This window comes from Saccopteryx bilineata, chromosome 3, assembly GCF_036850765.1.
Source record: "Saccopteryx bilineata isolate mSacBil1 chromosome 3, mSacBil1_pri_phased_curated, whole genome shotgun sequence".
In the NCBI taxonomy this organism is placed as follows: domain Eukaryota; kingdom Metazoa; phylum Chordata; class Mammalia; order Chiroptera; family Emballonuridae; genus Saccopteryx; species Saccopteryx bilineata.
The window spans coordinates 265,869,827-265,891,844 of record NC_089492.1 but is presented as its reverse complement, the minus strand read 5'-3'; the positions used below and the strand labels follow the sequence as shown (position 1 = coordinate 265,891,844).

The 22,018-nt window shown below is 41.4% G+C and overlaps 1 protein-coding gene and 1 pseudogene across 1 annotated transcript in view; one reads left to right on the top strand and one right to left on the bottom strand.

Moving 5' to 3' along the window:
• Window positions 1–21,818, bottom strand: part of CLSPN (claspin) — a 37,706-nt gene extending 15,888 nt beyond the window's left edge. Inside the window, exons 1-12 of the mRNA XM_066269699.1 lie at window positions 21,383–21,818; window positions 15,100–15,208; window positions 13,927–14,375; window positions 12,634–12,792; window positions 11,613–11,690; window positions 9,939–10,011; window positions 9,272–9,380; window positions 8,542–9,116; window positions 4,639–4,830; window positions 2,287–2,516; window positions 799–977; window positions 633–697 (exon numbers count right to left, since the gene is read on the bottom strand). Coding sequence (XP_066125796.1) covers window positions 633–697; window positions 799–977; window positions 2,287–2,516; window positions 4,639–4,830; window positions 8,542–9,116; window positions 9,272–9,380; window positions 9,939–10,011; window positions 11,613–11,690; window positions 12,634–12,792; window positions 13,927–14,375; window positions 15,100–15,208; window positions 21,383–21,406 — 2,242 coding nt within the window. The 5' untranslated portion in view covers window positions 21,407–21,818. The remainder of the gene's footprint in view (window positions 1–632; window positions 698–798; window positions 978–2,286; window positions 2,517–4,638; window positions 4,831–8,541; window positions 9,117–9,271; window positions 9,381–9,938; window positions 10,012–11,612; window positions 11,691–12,633; window positions 12,793–13,926; window positions 14,376–15,099; window positions 15,209–21,382) is intronic.
• LOC136329143 (eukaryotic translation initiation factor 1 pseudogene) lies at window positions 10,404–10,964 on the top strand (annotated as a pseudogene).
• Window positions 21,819–22,018: the final 200 nt, after the last annotated feature.

The following is a 22,018-nucleotide window of genomic DNA, read 5'->3' as shown; positions in this document are numbered from 1 at the left end:
AAAAAAAATAAGAAGGTAAATTACAGTAATAAGATGGCATTATACAATCAAGGCTTATCACTCTGAGCTAAGTAACACCTGAAAGTTCCCGTCTGTCACACTGCCTAATGCTTATGATCACTCTCTCCATTAACCAATCACTTATACATCTTTGATCTAGAGACATGTTTCATAGTTCATGCAATCAACACAAACTCACTGCAAACCTATTAGATGCCCATGGAAAACTATACATATAAAGAATTTGTACAGCCCTGGCTGGGTAGCTCAGCTAGTTAGAGCATCATCCCAATATGCCACGGCTGCAGGTTTAATCCCACATCTGGGCACAAACAAGAATCAACCAATAAACACATAAATAAGTAAAAGAACAAATCAATGTTTCATTTTTTCTCTCCATCGCCCTCCCTAAAATCAATAAATTAAAAAATATATATATGTGCATAAGGTTTTAAAAACGACTAAGAAAAGTAAGTATTCTACTTTATAAATTGCTTTCATTGCCACATGTAAGACTGGGAAAAGTCCACGAGGGTTCAAAAAAATGGAACCTTATGGAATTGTAATCCATACGATTACAAAGGCTGAAAGATCAAAGAAAAGTCAAGTTCTGCATAAGAGTCACTACATACCCAGTTTGCTAGGCCTTCTGGCTGAGTTGTCATCTGTTTCTGATTTTTCCTCACTAGGAAAGTAACTACAAAATAAGAAGGTAAATTGTTTGAGTATTTGTATCTGCTTCTTACTAGAGGGGCAAATCCAAGTGAATCATATCTTCCCTGAGAGAGGATGACTTACCCCTTCTTGGGAGAGTTGTCTTTAAATAAAAGTACGGTAGAATCTGAGGAGAGAGGCTTGAGAACAGACAGAAGGCCAACTGACTTGCCAATTTCACTACTGTCATCATTGTTTTCTTTATCCACTTCTTTCTCATCTTTGGTTTCTATTTCTTCATTACTGAGAAGGGATTCTTCAATCTTTATTAACCACGCCGTCCCAAAACAAAATATACATTAGGAAATTTTAAAGCAAACACACTGTTAGCCTGAAATATGGTTGCCTGGTCACATCTTACATCTAAAAAGGTAAACCTGAAGGAAGTTCGGTCCTACCATTATCAATAACATAATTTTCCCTGATACTTTTAGAGCTCTTTTTTACTTATTTTACCTTTTACCCTCCCAAAATTGCTACAACATTATGAAAGAAAACTGGAATTATCATTTTATTGAGGCATTTATAAGAGAGGTTAAAATGACTTGCCTGAGATTGCAGGACAACTACTGACCTCAATCCTATCACAGGCCCTAGCTGGTTGGCTCAGTAAATAGTGTTGGCTCAGTGTATGGATGTCCCAGGTTTGATTCCTGGTCAGGGCACACAGGAGAAGCAACTATCTGCTTCTCTCCCCCTCCCTCTCCCTCGTTTTCCTCTTCCTTTCCCATAGCCAGTGGCTTGATGGTTCGAGAATCAGCCCCGGGCACTGAGGATAGCTCTGTGGGTCTGAGCGTCTGCCTCAGGTACTAAAAATAGCTCGCCTCAGGTACTAAAAATAGCTCGGTTGATTTTGAGCATGGGCCCCAGACGGGGGTTGCCAGGTGGATCCCAGTTGGGGTGCATGAGGGAGTCCGTCTCACTATCTCCCCACCTCTCACTTAAAAAAACAAAACAAAAAAACAACCTATCACAGATTATGACATGCTACCCAATTCAGCCACTACTTTCTTCTTTCTTTCTCCAGTATAAATATTAACCAACTCAAGTGACTCCAGTGTTCCAACAAGAAAGCTTTCTTTTTTCTAAAACAAAATATCCTATTATCATCTATATTCCCTTGGCAGAAAAGTATACCATGGAACAGGGGCAAGAGTCCCTTCTACAAATACCTTCTGCAGTGAAGAATGCAATTAACTCAGGAAGGTCTTGGCCTGCCTGAGAATTGATTCCAGACCTCAACCTGGCCAAGGTTAAAATTGCTTTTCATTCTGAATAGAGAAACCTAAATAAACAACAGAGATAAAAGTCCCAATTCGTACAAAGCCATTTCATGCTAGCATTACGTTACAATATGTAAACTAACATAAGCCATGGCTCTGAACTACAGGTGTTTAATGGAACCAACTGAACTGAATGCACAGACTGAGATACACATGCTAGCTACATTCATCTCTGCCCCTCAAATCTCTTATACAGCTGAACATGCTCACTGACTCGTATTCAGATCTGATTCTTGTCTTTTCCTTATTCATCATGACCAAGTAACAAAATTACATAATTGCCAGAAACCTGATTGCCTTCTTTCTCCTCTTCCTCTTCTTCCTCCTCTAGCATTTCCTTTTCCTCGCCTTCCCCATCTTCCTCAGACTCATCAGTCATTTCTTCCTCCTCCTCCTCCTCTTCTTCAAATCCATCTTCATTGTCTAATTTAAACAATGCCTGGCGCTTCTGGCGCTCCTCACACCTTCGGAGTTTCATCGCTTCTTGCAGTTTTGCTTTCAGCACCTGAAGCTTTTCACCTGAACAGAAACATGAAGACTCACACTAGACATAATGACTGACTACACACTACAGTAATGGGAGTGTGTATTTTAGGCAACTCAGAGGTGTTCTGGTCACATCCCAAAAGGAAACTCAGAGACCTTAGTGCTCTTGGCTTTTGTTACTTTCAAAAATAGGGATTATTGCCCTGGCCGGTTGGCTCAGTGGTAGAGCGTCGGTCTGGCGTGCAAGGGGTCCCAGGTTCGATTCCCGGCCAGGGCACACAGGAGAAGCGCCCATCTGCTTCTCCACCGCTCCCCCTCTCCTTCCTCTCTGTCTCTCTCTTCCCCTCCCGCAGCGAGGCTCCATTGGAGCAAAGATGGCTCGGGCACTGGGGATGGCTCCTTGGCCTCTGCCCCAGGCGCTAGAGTGGCTCTGATTGCAACAGAGCGACGCCCCCAGAGGGGCAGAGCATCGCCCCCTGGTGGGCAGAGCATCGCCCCCTGGTGGGCGTGCCGGGTGGATCCTGGTCGGGCGCATGCGGGAGTCTGTCTGACTGTCTCTCCCCATTTCCAGCTTCGGAAAAATACAAAAAAAAAAAAAAAATAGGGATTATTAGGAATTCAAGTGTAAAAGAGAACTTCCAGAATTATGTTCTACACCCTGGGATAATATACTATGCATAAGTTATATAATTATTCAAAGGTCAAAACAAAGGGGAAAACAGTGTGACTTCAGGAGTCTCTGACTCTGAAGCATGAAGAAAAACATTAATAAATGTATCTACTTTGAAGAAAAAGAGAACTCAAAGGTAAAATGGGCAAAGGATCTGAACTGGGATTTCACAGAAAAATGAATATATTGTTAATAAAACAAGTTAAAATAAATGTTTAACTTCACTTCTAATTAAAGAGCTACAAATCAAAATAATGACATATCATTTTTGATATGTTTGGCAAAATTAGATTTTTTTTAAAAAATAAAAGAAACATTTTATTCATTGCAACAATAATAAAAAATTAGGTTTGATAATATGAATTAACAAAAGGAAACAGGAACCTTTACTCACTGGAATCCAGAGCATAAATTGATGCAACTATTTTAAAAAATAATGGAATAATATATATCACAATTTGATTCTACTGTAGGGAATTTTACATCCAGATATACCAACATATGTCTCATATTAGGATGTACATTGTATGAAACACCAAAAACTGGAACAAACAATATAACCATTAATAGAATATGGTTAAACAAATCATGTTACACAATGAAATATTATGCAGCTGTTAAAAAAAAACCTTCAAAAGTAACAATGTGTCTGAACTCTGGAATTAGGTGGTCTGGATTAGGCTGCTGGTTCTAGGATTTGAGGAAGTTGTGTAAATGCTTTGTATATCATTTCCTCATATATAAAATAAGGACACTAATGCTATTTGCTGTAAGTACCTAGAGTAATGCCTGGCAGAAAGTAAGCATTCAATGTCTCTGTCTCTCTCTCACAATGGTATACACATATAAATTTTCCTAGAACAAACAAAAAATTGTTAACAGTTACCTTTGGGAAAACTAATTTTTTATTTTACACCTTTTTCTCAATGTCTGCAATTTTTCTGACATATTACTCGTATTTTCAAAGTGGGAGTGGGAACAACAGACCTGTCCCTAACACATTGTTAAAACAACCCTCCCCAAAAGCAGATTATAAAGCAGAATGAATGGTATAATTGCATTATTGAGCTTTTAAAAAATACATACATGTATACATGCATGTAAAGTGGGTTTAAAAGAATAGACACACAATACGGTTATAAAAGTTATGTCTGAGAGAGGCCTGCAGAAGTTTTGTTTATTCTTCTTATGCATTTTTGACAAAGGATATTTAGTTTCTTAAAATAAGGCAAGGGCTATTTTAAGGAATAAAATCATCTTACCCACCCACACCTCTAGGCAATGCTACATGTGAATCATGCTAAAGGTACTGCTGTCTACTCTCCAAAGTCCCTAAGAAAATAGATTCTATTCTGTAACTTTTCACTATAGGGTCTTCAGCGGCCATAACAACCTGCAAAGTACAAGGCACAAAGCAAAAATAAATAAATACAAGTAATAAACAAATGCAAGTAAACTCCAATAAATACAAGTAAACTCCAATACCTGGTTTTGTGTGGCTTCCTCCATCCAGCTTCTCAGCTGCCAAAGTCAGGGGTACTACATCTGCCTTTAGCTCCTCTCTTCCATCAGTGCCCACATCTTTCACGATGATGCTCACATTGACCTTCTGCCCAGCCCTGGGTTTGGCTGCTGGATTAACATGCTTCCAAAAACGCTGCTTCAAGGCTTCCAGTTCTAGACCCAAGTGTCAACCAGTATGTCAGTTGTCATGCTCAAACTCTCCTTTAAGATTTCAGTTAGGAATTACATGCTAAGGTTTTTGGGGTTTTTTTCTGAAGTTGGAAACGGGGAGGCAGTCAGACAGACTCCTGCATGCTCCTGACCGGGATCCACCCGGCATGCCCACCACGGGGCGATGCTCTGCCCATCTGGGGCGTCGCTCTGCTGCAATCACAGCCATTCTAGCCCCTGAGGCAGAGGCCACAGAGCCATCCTCAGTGCCCGGGCAAACTTTGCTCCAATGGAGCCTTGGCTGCGGGAAGGGAAGAGAGAGACAGAGAGCAAGGAGAGGGGGAGGGGTGGAGAAGTAGATGGGCGCCTCTCCTGTGTGCCCTGGCCAGGAATCAAACCTGGGACTCCTGCACGCCAGGCCGACACTCTACCACTGAGCCAACCAGCCAGGGCCCATGCTAAGTTTTTTAAGCTCAACAAAGTTGTAGGGAAAAGAACATACACACAGCCCTGGCTGGTTGGCTCAGTGGTAGTGTGTCGGTCCAGCATTTGGAAGTCCCTGGTTCAATTCCCAGTCAGGGCACATAGGAGAAGCGACCATCTGCTTCTCTATCCCTTCCACTTCCCTACTTCCCCTTCTCTCTCTCTCTTTCTCACCCTCTCTTCCCCTCCCACAGCCATGACTCAAATGGTTCAAGTAAGTTCACCCTGGGTGCTGAGGATGGCTCCATGGCCTTGCCCCAGGAGCTAAAATAGCTTGGTTGCCAAGCAACGGAGCAGCAGACCCAGATGGGCTGAGCATCAGCCCCAGACAGAGCTTGCCAGGTGGATCCCAGTCAGGGTGCATGTAGGAGTCTGTCTCTGCCTCCCTGCCAACCTGCCTCTCACTTAAAAAAGAAAACAAAAACATATACACAAAAAGACACTAAACACTCCTTTGCTACTAACACCTGTGTGAATTCATATTACTTAACCCAAACTAATGGACTGCTACAACCGTTCTTCCTCAATATACTTCAAAAAATTTTTTTATTTATTTATTTTTTTTACAGAGACAGAGAGAGTCAGAGAGAGGGATAGATAGGGACAGACAGACAGGAATGAAGAGAGATGAGAAGTATCAATCATTAGTTTTTTGTTGCGACACCTTAGTTGTTCATTGATCGTTTTCTCATATGTGCCTTGACTGTGGGCCTTCAGCAGACTGAGTAACCCCTTGCTCGAGCCAGCGACCTTGGGTCCAAGCTGGTGAGCTCTGCTCAAACCAGATGAACCTGCACTCAAGCTGGCGACCTCGGGGTCTCGAACCTGGGTCCTCCTCATCCCAGTCTGACGCTCTATCCACTGTGCCACTGCCTGATCAGGCTTCAAAAATTATTTTAAGGTAGAAATTTACAACTGAAGTTTCTAGATATGTCCAATTTTTTTTTAAAAAAGAAGTATCAAACTGAACCTTGGCTGGATAGCTCAGTTGGTTAGAGCATCATCCCGATACATAAAGGATTCAATCCCCAGTTAGGGCAGATACAGGAACAGATCGATATTTCTGTCTCTCTCTCTCTCTCTCTCTCTCTCCATTCTTCTCTAAAATCAATAAATAAATTAAAAAAAATAAAAATGATCAAATTGATAGAATAAAATACCATAACTCTCAATTATTCAAGGGCTTCATTTTTAATAGGTTTCAGTCTTTTTAAAAAATATTCCCTGTTTTGAATATTTCACTATTTATTACAAGTTTTACTAAATATGGGCAAGGCCAATTTAAAAATAGAGAACAGAAAATGACAAACAATCCAGTCAGTGCTATAACTCAGCAGCAGAACGGCAAAAGTTTTTTGGTGAAACTGTTATACAGCTGAGTCAGTACAATCAGAAAGGAAATCCTAGTTATAGGCTGCTCCTGAACTACACACCCAACTTGTATACAAGACAATACATAAAGAATCTACACAGTAGGTATTCAAATAGATTTCTTCCCTTTCCTGCCTCTCAGTATAGGACTGTTTAGGTAACTTCTGGTCCCATACAACAAAATATAGTAAAGTCTGTATAGTAAGTACTCAAAAAATGTTTCCTCTCCACCTGTTAGTCTGGAACTGTTTAGATAACTTCTGATCCAATATAACAAAACTTTCTCTTGGTGTTCTAAGCTACAGCTATTCCCATGCTTCTTTGCTAATGGACCTACACTAGTTCTGTTACACAAGTCTTCCACCCCATCTCCTGCTCTGGTGAAACTGACTTCCACAACCTCCCAATATGTACCATTCTTTCTCTAAGAATGTGTTCTCCACTTCCATAAAGTCCATCCATTCAATCAACAAAGACTCACTGAGCATATTTTACACACCAAATACTGTGGCTGACAACCTTAAGCTGTTCAGTGAGTCTTGTACTATTAATTTCACTATTAACACTAGAAGTAGCAACCACTGTTTGAGTGCTTCTTTATGCTATCTAACTGAATGCATGATTTCAACAAATCCTCACAATAGCCTTGTGAACCAGATAGTGTGCTATTTTTCATTTCTTTTAAAAAGATGGCTTAGGGAGGCCAAATCTGTAGCATACTCGAGGTTAAACAGTAGGTAGTATAGTCGAGATTCAAATTCGGTCTTGCTATATAAAGCCTAAGCTCTTAATGATCATGCCACATTGTTTCGATGCAGAGGCAACATCCAATTATATCTGAGTCAGGAAGTTTATCTAATGTGGTGATACTTGAGTTCTGTTTTGAAGGATCATTCATTCATTCATTAAATATGAATGCTTATTATGTGTCATCCACTATGGAAGCACTGCGAATAGAGGAGGGAACCAGCCAGAAGACCCTACTCAAAGTGTAAAGGGGAAGGCAGTGAACAAGAAATGACACCCACCTACTCTTCAAGCCTTCCTTTAACCACCTATTAGAAGAAACTTAAGCCTTCTCTGAACTCCAAAAACATTTTATTCTAAAAGTTTCTTTCAGCAAAGAATACATTCCCCCCTTCCTCACATTATTTTTTTCCAATTATCAGTGACACAAGTTCATTATAAAAGATGTCACCACTTTCTCTCTTGTATACTTATATTCCCTACTAGAGTGTAAGTAGCTTAAATATAGAATAAATGTCAGATTTCCTTCAGCATGCCCTACAGCAGCTTGCATGTAGGGGATAGCTTAATATGGTGAATGAGTAAAAAAAAAAAAAAAAAGTTTTGCAGGCAATTACCTGAACCAAAATATTTCTCTTTAACTGTAAACAACTGAATAGTAATGCTTTTATGAAAGTCATACCATAACACAATAGTAATGTACCACTTTTGTATATTAACCTATCAACAGGTTTCCATTTTAAACAAAGTTTAGAATATTCTGATACACTATCAAATTCATCTAAATTAGAGTCTACCCATATCTGGTACAGGCATCCCTTAGACATATTGCAGGTTCGGTTCTAGACCACCGCAATAAAGCCAAGTACATACTACAATAAAGCGAGTCATGATCATTTTGCTGATGGAGAGTCCTGCTTTCAATTTGTAAGAAAAAAAATGCAATATCTGTGAAGTGCAATAAGGCAATGCACAATAAAACGGGGTGTGCTTGTACATCTGTAGTAAGATCATGTGTGGTTACTGGTTTCCCCTGTCCTCCAAAGTGGCATGTAATTGAAAGCAGCCAGAACAAATCACTCTGGAGAGGCTCCCCACAATTCAAAGCATTACCTCTGTTGGTTTCAGGCTCGTCCAGTATTACAAAGGAATCCTCATCAGCACCCAGCCGAGGTTTAACAAAAACATCCACTCCCAGTTGCTTAAGTCTATCCAGAGTGAACCTCCTCCCCTTTTCAGGTGGCACGACAGCTGCTGACCCCGTGCGTGGCCTGGGCTCTTCCACCGTCTCATCTGCTTCCATTTTTTGCAGGCCTCCTTTTTCCAGGACTTTGGGTTCAGGTGCCAAAAGCCCTCCAGTATCAGACCCATCAATGTCCTTGTTCCCAAGGAAGCTGGATTCGTGTTGTGCCACTGAGCTGTCCTCAGCTGAAGAGATAGCATCATTCTGCTTCTGTTTCTCCTGATTTTTTAGCTCTTCACTTCCCATCAAATCTTTACTGCAAGACTCATCTGACCCAGGAGACATCTGGGGTTCCTTTGAAACCGCAGGGAGTACATTAGTTTCCATTTCAAATCCTCCACCTGATGTCAGCTCCGCATCTTTGCTACGATGGTCACTATTTATCTCAGTTGTGTTTGCAGAGTCTCTGATTTCCTTGTAATGGCTTGACTGATACTTAGATGACCTAGGGAAGTGAAATGTGAAACATTCTCATCCTTTAACACAAAATCAACCAGTTAAATTGGTTTTAAAGGTGTAAAGAATCTGAACTTTTTGTTTGCTACAAAATGGAATGTTTATGAAAATTATTTATATAATCACAGGAAAGAGGATTCTTACTTCAATAGTGCCATGGCGTTTCCCTGGCAAGTGGGCCGGGGTTTACGTCTGAAGAAATCGTGAATGGTTTTATTCTCAGGCATATGATATGGAAGATTAAGTGCAGACTCTACAAAATGGAGCAAAATAAGCAAATCTATATACTGCATAGTCTGAAATGTCACTTCTATTAAGTTAACTGAACAGTATAGCCAAAACCATCACCAGAAATAGAAAAACAATCCTGGCTTTAATAAAGAGAGAATCTATATACAGAAGAAATCCCTGAAGACCATTGGCTTTTTAACCTAGTTCTGAAATCAAACTGGTCCAGGAAGTTTTTTAAAAATACAGATTCTTGGACCCCATTTCAAGCCTACTGAATCAGATTTTCTGTGAAGCCTAAGAATTTACATATTTGTAAAGTTCCCAAAGGGATACTGATGCAGCTGGCCCAGAAAAAAACCACTGGGGAAAAACCTCCCTCCTAACCTACACTACAGTCCTGAAAATTTTCTCAGTTATGTCCAGGGGCTTTAGAACAATACCCATCCACCCAGATCAATTCTAGACTTGATATTATAACCCAACTCATACTAGGAGTGTTAAACAAAAACCTCCAACATCTAAATTGAGCTTACAAAGAAATACTGTCATTTGCCTCAATATTTATACTGATTTGCATTACCTCGAACAAGGCGCTGAGTCTCACTATGCAGTTTTTTTAATGCTTCCTTACTTAACTTGGCTGCCTTTCTTTCCTTAAAGAAAACAAAAAGTGAGATATTAATGCCATGAATAGATATTCAGAAAGAGTTTGCTTTCTCCAAGAAAAGAGACGAAGAGGTAATAGTAAGCACAAATAAGCTCAATACAATATAAATTCAAGGAGCTCATTTATTTACAAATCACATAGAATTAATCCAATCCAATCCATATTTGTGTCTCTACTATGTACAAGGTGTTGTCTCGGGTACCAGAAATATATGATAAATATGATAAAATATTTATCCCTGAGAAATTCACAATCTCCTGGAGAAAGAGTCCAACATAATAACTATACAGCCCCAGTCACTGAGCTGCCGCCGAGGACTCAGCAACCTCCCCCTTGAGCCCCCCTCGCTTCCCGACGCTCCGTCCCCCCTGCCCGCCTTCTCCCGCAGGCCGTTTCCACCGAGGAAAAGGAATCGTATCGTATGTCCGCTATCCAGAACCTCCGCTCTTTCGACCCCTTTGCTGATGCAAGTAAGGGTGATGATCTGCTTCCTGCTGGCACTGAGGATAATATCCATATAAGAATTCAACAGAGAAACGGCAGGAAGACCCTTACTACTGTCCAAGGGATCGCTGATGATTACGATAAAAAGAAACTAGTGAAGGCGTTTAAGAAGAAATTTGCCTGCAATGGTACTGTAATTGAACATCCAGAATATGGAGAAGTAATTCAGCTACAGGGTGACCAGCGCAAGAACATATGCCAGTTCCTGGTAGAGACTGGACTGGCTAAGGACGACCAGCTGAAGGTTCATGGGTTTTAAGTGCTTTTGGCTCACTGAAGCTTAAGTGAGGATTTCCTTGCAATGAGTAGCATTTCCCTTCTGTCCCTTGTCACAAGTTTAAAAACCTCACAGCTTATGAGATGTAACCATTTGGGGTCTGCTTTTAACTTGGACTAGTGTAACTCCTTCATGCAATAAACTGAAAAGAGCCATGCTGTCTAGTCTTGAAGTCCCTCATTTAAACAGAGGTCAAGCAGTAGGCACCTGGCAGTGTCCTGCCTGAAACAAAGCAGTAATGTGATGTTTCAGCCAAGCCCCAAGGTTCCAGACAGCTATGTCTGGCTCCTCTCCAGAGTTCCCTGCCCTCAGAGAATGTCACCACCAGGACACCCTGCAGTGAAGCTGAGAGGCAAGGGGTTAGGCAGCAGTGGCTTCTGTGCCACTAGAGGGAGCCTTTGGTAGTCAAAAGATCGCCAACAGGACTGGGTGGATGAACTTGAAAAGCTACCTTTCCTCAAGTGAGGTGATGAGGATATCTGGCTTGCCACTAAGGTCTTTTGGACCAGACATATCCTGGCTAATTGATGTCCAAACACCAGAATTTTAGGCCAACCTTATATCAGAGTTAAACTTTTGACAAGGGAACAAATTTCAAGCCAATGTGTCAGTCACTTAGCTAGGTGTAGAGCTTGCAACTTACTAGGAACAGCTGCCCAAGGCCATGTGAAATAACAAACTGATTTTTGGATTTTTCCCCCCTTCAGTTTTAATGTTATGTAATGTATTTAAACCCTTATTTAAATAAACTTGTTTTCAGAAAAAAATAAAATAAAATAACTATATAGCACAGGGCTCTGCCTCACCTTCCTCATGGTGCCTTTTGATAAATCACTTTCTTCTTCAAATGAAGAAATGCCATTTTCCATAGACGGTTGCTTCTTCTAAAAGAGATAACAAGTTAAATATGGACAAAAATGAAACTGAAATAAGATGTTGCTTGCTTACTCAAAGACAGTTTTTGTGCTCCAACATTATGTCATGCCACATTAACCCTTTGCGAAGTGAATTTTTTTCATGCTCGTTAATCCCGGGAGTGAGTTTTTTTCAAAAAATGAAATTAGTTCCAGTTACAGTTTTATTAACTTAAAATCATGTTTGTTTGATAAGCAATTTATGGAAACAAGAAGAACATACATTTGCCTTTTATTGATGTTGCCTTACACATTTTTAAAATAAAAATTTTTGTTACAATCATACTCTGGATGGTCAGGAGGCACGAGGACGTATATAAACATTTGTAATACTCAAAGGGTTAATAATATATCAATAATTATCAAATAGAAAATTTTAAACATGGCACTCTAGAATGCCTAGAAAACAAATTAGATCTCTCAAATGAGTTTGGGCCCTCATTTCTTAGACCTCCGTATTACACCTTTCCCTAAGGACAGACAGTGACTCCTAGGCAGCTAAAGATAATCTTAAGAACAATTACGCTCCCAAATACTGAGGACAACGATGCTTGGACTGATATGTCTCTTTGATACCCTTCCCGAAACCTTCCTGATTCACTTCTTAGAGGCCACACGATTATAAAATTTACATCTCCACCCCATTATTTATCTGCTTCTTATACAATATAAAGTATCTTATTTCCCCCCTTCAACATGTCTATGAGGGCAATCAAAATACTAGTTTCCAAACAAGTTAGCCTGTCTATAATTTGTACTGCAGGATTCCAAAGTTAACAGCTAAAAAACTTAAATCAACTGACAAGTGTTTTTCTTCAGTTGAAAAAAAATCAAGGTTTCAACAGTAAATCAGAAAATAAAGCCAAAGTTAGAAGCAACAGGTTGGCTCTTACTGCAATAATCTTTTACTTGCCTTGTGCTTTTTAACTTTGTTTTTCACGGCTGCCCTTATAGAGTCTAATGACTCTTCATCATCCAATGGAGAATTATTGTCCTCCTCCAACCCAGTTTCAAACAGGTCTTCATCCATAAGAAGACAGCCACTATCATTAAGTGGCTGTGTCACATCTTCCTGGATAATGCATAAAGAAAAAGCAAAATCCAATCATTTCGAAAACCAGTTTGTTGTAACATCATATGGTAATTTGGATCAAGCCAGAAAAAAGCCTATGTTTCATTAAGAGATAAACATATGGTATTCTCAACATCCTCACTGCTCTTCCCTTGAAGTTCATGCTGTGATTTTATGCAACTGCCCAAAACTAACTTAAAAAACAGTCAATATTTAGGCCCTGGCCAGTTGGCTCAGCGGTAGAGCATCAACCCGGCGTGTGGAAGTCCCCGGGTTCAATTCCCGGTCAGGGCACACAGGAGAAGTGCCCATCTGCTTCTCCACCCTTCCTTTTCTCCTTTCTCTCTCTCTCTTCCACTCCCGCAGCCAAGGCTCCATTGGAGCAAAGTTGGCCCGGGTGCTGAGGATGGCTCTGTGGCCTCCACCTTAGGCATTAGAATGGCTCCGATTGCAAGGAAGCACCGCCCCCTGGTGGGCATGCAGGGTAGATCCCAGTCAGGTGCATGAGGGAGTCTGTCTCTCTGTCTCCCTGCTTCTCACTTCAGAAAAATACAAAAAACAAAACAAAAAAAATTAGTCAATATTTTTGAAAAGTAAATTACTTATTAAGCAACTAGTTTATAAAACATATTTTTAAAAAGATTTTATTCATTTTAGAGAGGAGAGAGAGAGAGGAGAGGGGAGGAGCAGGAAGCATCAACTCCAATATGTGCCTTGACCAGACAAGCTCAGGGTTTTGAACTGGCGACCTCAGCATTCCAGGTCAATGCTTTATCCACTGTGCCACCACAGGTCAAGCCAGTTTATAAAACTTGAGAATGATTTTTCTAGTTAGCAAACAAGACTTCTGACTGATGAAAGCATAAAAAATCATTTTTGAAAGTTAATTTTTATCATATCAGAAGCAGCAAAGAATTACCCACAAGGAAAATCAGAAACCCATTTATTTGGAAGTGTCCTCCATGCATCTGAAATGGAGAACGAGACCAAGCTTTAAATCAGATACTTCATTACTCTGCAATGCAAAAACAATCAACTTAAAGCTATATTCTGAGTGCAGGAAACCTCAAGAACTAAAAACAATCTTTCCAAAATGTTACTCTTAGAAACAGCAAATTGTTCTTTAACATGTACCTCATTTTTTGTTTTCTTCTCTTTTAGCCGCCTAATTTTTTCCATCTTTCTCTCCTCTTTCTCAAGTCTTCTCTTTGATTTTACTTTGGCTTTTCCTCTAGTTCCTTCTTTACCATGTATGGGCTTTTTGGAAATCTTTCTTTCAGCTGTAAAGTCCACAGAGTTTTCTGACTGAAGACTCAGCTCTAAGGATGACGTCACTTGGGTTTCAAGATTTTCCTGGTACAAAGACTCCTCGATGTCACTGTCATCATGAACTGCCAGTGTTCTGTGAATCCTTCTGATTTTCCCATTTTTTCCAGCATACAGGTTTTCTTTATTTTCCTCTTCGACACTGTTATAAAACGCTTTCTCTGGAGAGGCATTTGTGTCCTCTCTTTCAGAATCACTGTCTTGTAGCACCTTCCTGCTTTTCAATTTCTTACTCACAAATATCTCTTCATCTGAATCTAAAGGAAACACAATTTTTTTTAGAGGTCTACTGTTATCTGGCCTTTATCCTAGTCCACTAAAATATCCAGTTATCCAAAAATATATCCAGGTAGGTCCTGGCCTGGTAGCTCAGGTGCTGGTTTGATCCCTTGTTAGGACACATACAAGAATCAGCCAGTAAATGCATAAAAAATTAAAACAACAAAATTGATGTTTTCCTCTCTCTCTCTCTAAAATCAATCAATAAAAAAATTTAACACACATGGTTTTATTTAAATAAAACAAAACACCCAATTATCCAAGTGCTATATCACCTTGTAAAATTATGTAACTACCACTAAGAAATGATTGTTGCAAAGCAAATCTAAAATATATTTTGAAAAACATTTTCCCTGGAAAACTGTCTCACTGTGAAATGTAACTATATATCTTTACAATAAGAAAAGTTGCCCTAACCCTTCTGGTAGATGTTAAACATCCTTTTATTGTAAGATGGACGCATTCAACCAGGCAATGTGGTAGCTTCTAGACATTTTATATGTAGTTTCTAGACATTTTATAAATTCAATGAAATAAAAATAATTATTTTCAAAAGGGATACAAGCACTATTTTGCTTTTATAATAAAACAAAGTTAGGCACTAATAATTTAATAAATCAAGAGAATAATGAAATTAATCCAGTCCATTTACAACCTAAGCCCCCACATTCTAATCCTAAAAATAAAAGTACTGTTACAAACCTCTTTCACTCAAGGGCCCAGTTGTTTCACAGCTGCCCTGTCCACTGTCTGGAGGACTATCTGCTTCTTCTCTTGAAATGAGTTTTGGATCATTATTTTCTAGTTGGACCTAGAAAATAAGAATATGCTTTGCATTAACCAGCAGGTGACATAACAGCTTTAAGTACATAATACCACACAAACCACTATGAGGCTGCAATAAGAAAAAAAGCCAACTCAGTGGTTCAATAAAAGAATAATATTAAGACTTACCAGACAAAACACTAACGAAATATCATTGTTCATCTTTGAAGGATATATACCAACACTATATATTGAGTATAGTAGTTCCCCCTTATCCACAGTTTCACTTTCCATAATTTTAGTTACCCAAGGTCAACTGCAGTCAGAAAATATTAAATGGAAAATCCCAGGAATAAACAACTCAATAAATAATTCATAAGTTTTAAACTGCATGCCAGTCTGAGTAGCATGATGAAATCTCACACCATCCAACTTTGTCCCACTCAGGACTAGCATCATCCCTTTGTCCAGTATATCCATGCTACATATACTATCCACCTGTTAGCCACTTAGCAGCTGCCTCAGTTATCAGATCGACTGTCATGGTGCACAGTGCTGTGTTCAAGTAAGTAACCCTTATTTTACTTAATAATAACACAGGACCCTGGCCGGGTAAATCAGTTGGTTAGAGCGTCCTCCAGATATGCCAACATTACTGGTTCAATCCCTGGTCAGGGCAACACAAGACTCAATCAATGAATGTATAAATAAGTGGAACAACAAATTGATGTTTCCCTTGCTCTTTCCCTTACTCCTCTCTAAAATCAACAAATAAAATTTTTTTTAAAGTAATAATAGCACAGGAGTAGTGATGCTGGACATTCAGATATGCCAAAAGGGGGCCGTAAAGTGCTTCCTTTAAGTGAAAAGGTGAAAGTTCTTGTCTTAATAAGGAGAAAGGAAGAGATATGCAAGATTTATAAGATCTATACTAGGAATGAAATCTTTCTATAAAATTGTAAAGAAGGAAAAAGAAATTTGTTATTTTTGCTGTCGCACCTCAAATTACAAAATTTATGGCCACAGAAGGTATTAAATTTGTGGACTGAAAACATGAACAGAAAATGTGTTCTGACTGACAGCAACATGTGCCAGAAAGCATCGAGCCTATAGACTTCAGCAAAGGATCCCCGAACAAGTGACACCAAGCCATTTACTGCAATATAACAAGGGATGGTTAAGATATTGTGAAAGAGACCAAATTCACACAATTTCTTCCATAGTATATTGTTATAATTGTTCTATATATATGGTTAGGTGTTATATATGCAGTTTCAAGCATCCATAGGGGGTGCTGGAACATGTCTCCCGCAGATAAGGGGGGACTTCTGTAATGAAAAGAACCAAGCATTTGTTGTGCTTTTTCTGTGTGAACTGCTTCTCAGTGTATCCAAATTATATGTTAAATAACATCATAAAGATGCAATTCAGATGTGGGACATGCTGTAAGACAAACTATGTGGTTTCCTTTTTTTTTTTTTAATTTAATTTAATTTTATTTTTTTACCGAGACAGAGAGTCAGAGCGAGGGATAGATAGGGACACACAGAGGAATGAAGAGAGATGAGAAGCATCAATCATCAGTTTTTCGTTGTGCACTTTAATTGTTCATTGATTGCTTTCTCATATGTGCCTTGACCACGGGCTACAGCAGACCGAGGAACCCCTTGCTTGAGCTTTGCTCAAACCAGAGGAGCCCGCGCTCAAGCTGGCAACCTTGGGGTCTTGAACCTGGGTCCTCCACATCCCAGTCCAACGCTCTATCCCCTGTGCCACCGCCTGGTCAGGCTGTGGTTTCCTTTTTTAAAATAATTATTGGAGTGACATTGGTTAATAAAATTATATAGGTTTCAAGTGTACAATTCCATAAAACATCATCTGTATATTGATCCAAAGTTAAGTCTCCTTTGGTCACCATTTATCCCCCCTTTACCCTCTTGTACCTGCCACCACCCTACGTGGTTTCTTTAACAATTTGATGAAGAGAAGGAGAGGGACCTATACAGAATTAAGATATAGCTTGACCAGGAGGTGGTGCAGTTGATAAAGCATCGGCCTGGGATACCGAGGACCCAGGTTTGAAACCCCAAGGTCGCCGACTTGAGCATGGGCTCTCGAGCTTGAGTATGGGGTGTCAGTTTGAGCGTAGGATCATAGACATGACCCCACGATTGCTGGCTTGAGCAAGGGGTCATTGGCTCAGTTGGAGCCCCTGGTCAAGGCACATACGAGAAAGCAAACAATGAACAACTAAGGTGCCACAACTATGAGTTGATGCTTCTCATCTCTCTCCCTTTCTGTCTATCCCTGTCTGTCTGTCTTGCGCTAAAAAAGAGAAAGTTAAGATATATATACACACACACATATCAACAATTGCAATATGCAGACTTTCTCTGGATCCAATTCAAACAAACTGAAAGTATATGAGTCAAGGAAATTTGAACACTGACTACTTAACATTAAATTATAATTCCAAATTTTTTAGGTGTTGTAATAATATTGTGGTTATCTTCTTTAATGAAATATTTGTGGATGAAATAATGTCCAGAATTTGCTTTCAAATCATCTAGTAGATATTTGGAAAACAGATAGGGGTATAAATGAAATAAGATTGGCATGATTTGATAATTGAAGTTATGTATGAATTCATTATACCAGCTGTTCTACATTTGTATGTTTAAAAATTTCTAAACAAAACCATCTTAAAAGTCACAAGTAAAAAAATCTAAGGAGAGGGATGTTAGGTGACGACCAGTTCGTGACTGATCAAGTTGCCCCAGATGCCAGATCTCTAACCTCCTTGGTGCTCTTAGAGCTCTGACTCAATTTAATAAGGAGGAAAGTATTAACATCTATCATGTAACAGGGCATGAGGCCTCACACGAATGGCTTCTCTAACAATTATTAATTTCACAGACAGCCTTGGAGGCCCTCTCCATGAGAGAAGGCGCCCCGAGACTCCTCGCTGCTCACCCGGACCCTCTTCAAAGAACAGCGTCTTCCTCGAGACGATCTCTCTGGGAAACCTAGTTCCTTCCTCCTCTTTCTCTTTCTCCTGAAATCAGTCTTTCTCTCTCTCTCTTTCCCTGGCCCTTCCTGTCCTCTGGTTTTAACCAAATGGATGGTCTACAGGCCTCACAGAGCCACAGAACCCAGGAGCAGAACCTCCCCTTTGTGCGTAAGGGAGGTGTGAGGGCCGGAGACGGGGAGGAGTGTGCCAAGGTCACACAGTAGACGGTGACAGAGGTGAGGAAAGCTAAGCTCTCCAGGTAGGACTCCAGTCCCAGGTTCTTCTCCCAGCGGGAGAGGGGCCCTGCTGAATTTCCCCCTACTGCTACCGCTGCCCAGTAAAGAGGTCCATGGTCAGTTTTCACGGATAGCAAGGCTTGAACAAGGACAAACCTGCCTGCTCGATGCTGACTTCTCCAAGCCTCTGGTAGGCTATCGTGCGTAGATCCCCCGGTTTGAGGTGGGGGCATGCACAAAGATATAGAGTATTTTCCAGATTATTTGACCAATAATTAAACTAAGAAAAAAAATTATAAAAAAAAATTATTAATTTCAATGTTTGGTACAATTATTAAAATAGTAACCAAAGATAACATGTACCGAACAATTGTTGAAGAGAAGTCCTCCCAACAATCCAAAACAGTAAGACTTAGTTTGTGGATTTAGAAACAGTATAGGTAACCACACAGCTTAACACAAGATGTTGTTAAATCACTTTATTCTGCAGCAGTACCAGCAACAGTTAAAAGACAGAACCAGGAACAGGGTAAGAATAGAAGGTCTCAAAACACTCAGTAATCAAGAAATCCTAATGCAGTATTTTTTTTTTTTTTTTTACAGAGACAGAGAGTCAGAGAGAGGGATAGACAGGGACAGACAGGAAGGGAGAGAGATGAGAAGCATCAATCATCAGTTTTTCGTTGCGCCACCTTAGTTGTTCATTGATTGCTTTCTCATGTGCCTTGACCGCGAGCCTTCAGCCGACTGAATAACCCCTTGCTCAAACCAGCGACCTTAGGTCCAAGCTGGTGAGCTTTTGCTCAAACAAGATGAGCCTGCGCTCAAGCTGGTGACCTCAGGGTCTCAAATCTGGGTCCTTCTGCATCCCCATCAGGCACTCTATCCACTGCGCCACCACCTGGTCAGGCTAATGCAGTATTTTTTAAAAACTCAAATTGACAAACTGAGGCTCAGGATGGTTGCCATCTGCTTTGTAAATAAACTGGGCTTTTTTTGTTTGTTTTGGGTTTTTTTTGTGGGTTTTTTTCTTCCCTGAAGTGAGAAGCGGGGAGGCAGACAGACTCCCCCATGTGCCGGACCAGGATCCACTCAGCATGCCCACCAGGTGGAGATGCTCTGCCCATCTGGGGCACTGCTCTGGTGCAACAGGAGCCATTCTAGCACCTGAGGCGGAGGCCATGGAGCCATCCTCAGCGCCAGGGCCAACTTTTGCTCCAATGGAGTCTTGGCTGTGGAAGGGGAAGAGAGAGATAGAGAGAAAGGAGAGGGGAAAGGGTGGAGAAACAGATGGGTGCTTGTCCTGTGTGTCCTGGCTGGGAATCGAACCTGGGACTTCCACACACCTGGCCAACGCTCTACCTCTGAGCCAACTGGCCAGGGCTGTTTTTGTGGGTTTTTAAAATTCATTTTAGAGAGGAGAGAGCGAGAAAAAGGGGGGAGGAGCAGGAAGCATCAACTCCCATATGTGCCTTGACCAGGCAAGCCCAGGGTTTTGAATCAGAGCCCTCAGTGCTCCAGGTGGATGCTTCACCCACTGCGCCAGCACAGGTCAGGCTGTAAATAAAGTTTTATTGAAACTAGGGCCAGGAATAGGGTGAGGTGAGTGAGGCTGAGCAGTACAAGTGCAGGGTCAGATCTTGTCTTTATTTAAAAAGTGTGATATTTTATTCAATATCAAGTCATGGGACTTTATTGCATTAATTTTTATTTTTTGAAATGTTGCTTTACAACAGCATTTTTCTTTTTTCTTTTCTTTTTAGCGAGAGAGATACAGAGACAGACAGGAAGGGAGAGAAATGAGAAGCATCAACTGGTAGTTGTGGCATTTAGTTGTTCATTCATTGCTTCTCATATGTGCTTTGATGGAGGTGGGGGGCAGCTCCATCCAAGCCAGTGACCATGGGATCATACCTATGATCCCATGCTGAAGCTGGCGACCTCAGGGTTTTGAACCCAAGTCCTCAGCATCCCAAGTCACACTCTATCCACTGCGCTACCATCTGGTCAGGTACAACAGCGATTTTCAATCAATGTCCCACAAGAATTTTTAAAATAGGCAGTACCTGACTATTTAGTCAGGGGCATTGACCTCTTTCTCTTAGATTGTCAAATAAAATAATGCCAACAGGCAACACAACAAGCAATAGCTGTCCCGTGTGAATGAATCAACATTATACCTATTTTGGGGGTCAGATTAGCAAAAAATATATTTTTTGGTGCTGCAGAATTTTAGTAATTAGTTTATGTGTGCCATGAGATGAAACAAGTTGAAAATTACTGCTTTAAAAAATACCATCTTGATTAGTGAGTTTTGGGGGGCTCGCCTTAAAATTTTGCTCCCAAGGAGAGTAAATATCTCACCGTAGTCCCACCCCAGAAAAGCACACACACAGGACTGTAAACAAGAAGTAGTTTCAATGCCCAAATTCGGCAGCGACGAGCGAGCCACCATCCGGAAGGCCAGAGACTGGTACATCCCCTCTTCGGGCCCCAGGAGATGACCTCAAAAGGCCCCTTTCAGGACCAATTACGAACTCCCTTAGGCCCCGCCATCCATTTACAGAGAATCCTGCCCCCATCCCAACGGCCTGGTTCGGCTTGGGCCTGCCTCTCTCTCGGGACACTGTAAGAGGAAAAGCTTCCAACCAGGAAGAGCGCCAAAAGAGACAGCGGAGAGACAGGCTGAGGAGGAGCTGGGCGGCGGCTGCGCGCGCCCCAAAGGCCAGAGGAACGCCTCGGAGGTGGTCGAGGCGCGGGAACCCCAGCACACGGACTGGACAGCAAAAGGACTCAAGGTGGGGGATGGGACGTCTTTCCCTCCCGAGCGCGAGGCCGACCCGCCCGGTGCACACCGGGAGCTGTAGTCCTCCCAGCCTTCGCCACCCGTTCAGCCGGGCTCGACCCCTGCCTCACCTAACACCTCGGCGCCCGACCTCCGCAACAGCAGAGGGATGCATGTGCATGAACTCACCTCAGAAGCCACTTCGCCCATCATGACTTCCGCTTCTCTAGAGCTTCGCTTAGGACGAAACAGGTTTTCGCCTCCCTCAACAGCTGCGCAGCTGATCCCGCCGTCTCCAGCCCGGCTACGATTTTAGAGCTTTCGCGCCTACCCTGAGTGGAGGTCCCGCCCTTGACGATTTACACCAATCCAGAAGTGGCTTTCTACATGAGGCCACGCCCCCACGCCGTCCTACCAATCACGAAGCGCCTTTGGCTAGCCCTACAAGTGTAATGTGGATTGGGTTGGCGGGTCCGGGCTCCGATTGTCAACTGAACCTGGGAGAGGCTGGACGTGTTCTGACCGTGGGGTGTCGGACCATCTGCCTTGCAAGACGGTACCATTCACGTGGTGGTCTTTGACCTCTGACTCTTGCCATAGCGCGATAACTTCTATCAAGCAGCAATTTGAGGAGTTAAGTTCCTGCTCCAGGCAGGAAGTAAACTCGGAGAAGATATCTGGGCACCAGAGGGCATCCGTGTTCCATAGTAGAGCCCAGTGCCCGTGAGGATTTGCTCCTGGTCGTCCATCCTTGGAGCAGCTACATCCTACCTGCTCCTTTTTGTACGTGGCCCTCATACCAGTGAAAATAAAAAAAGAAACGTT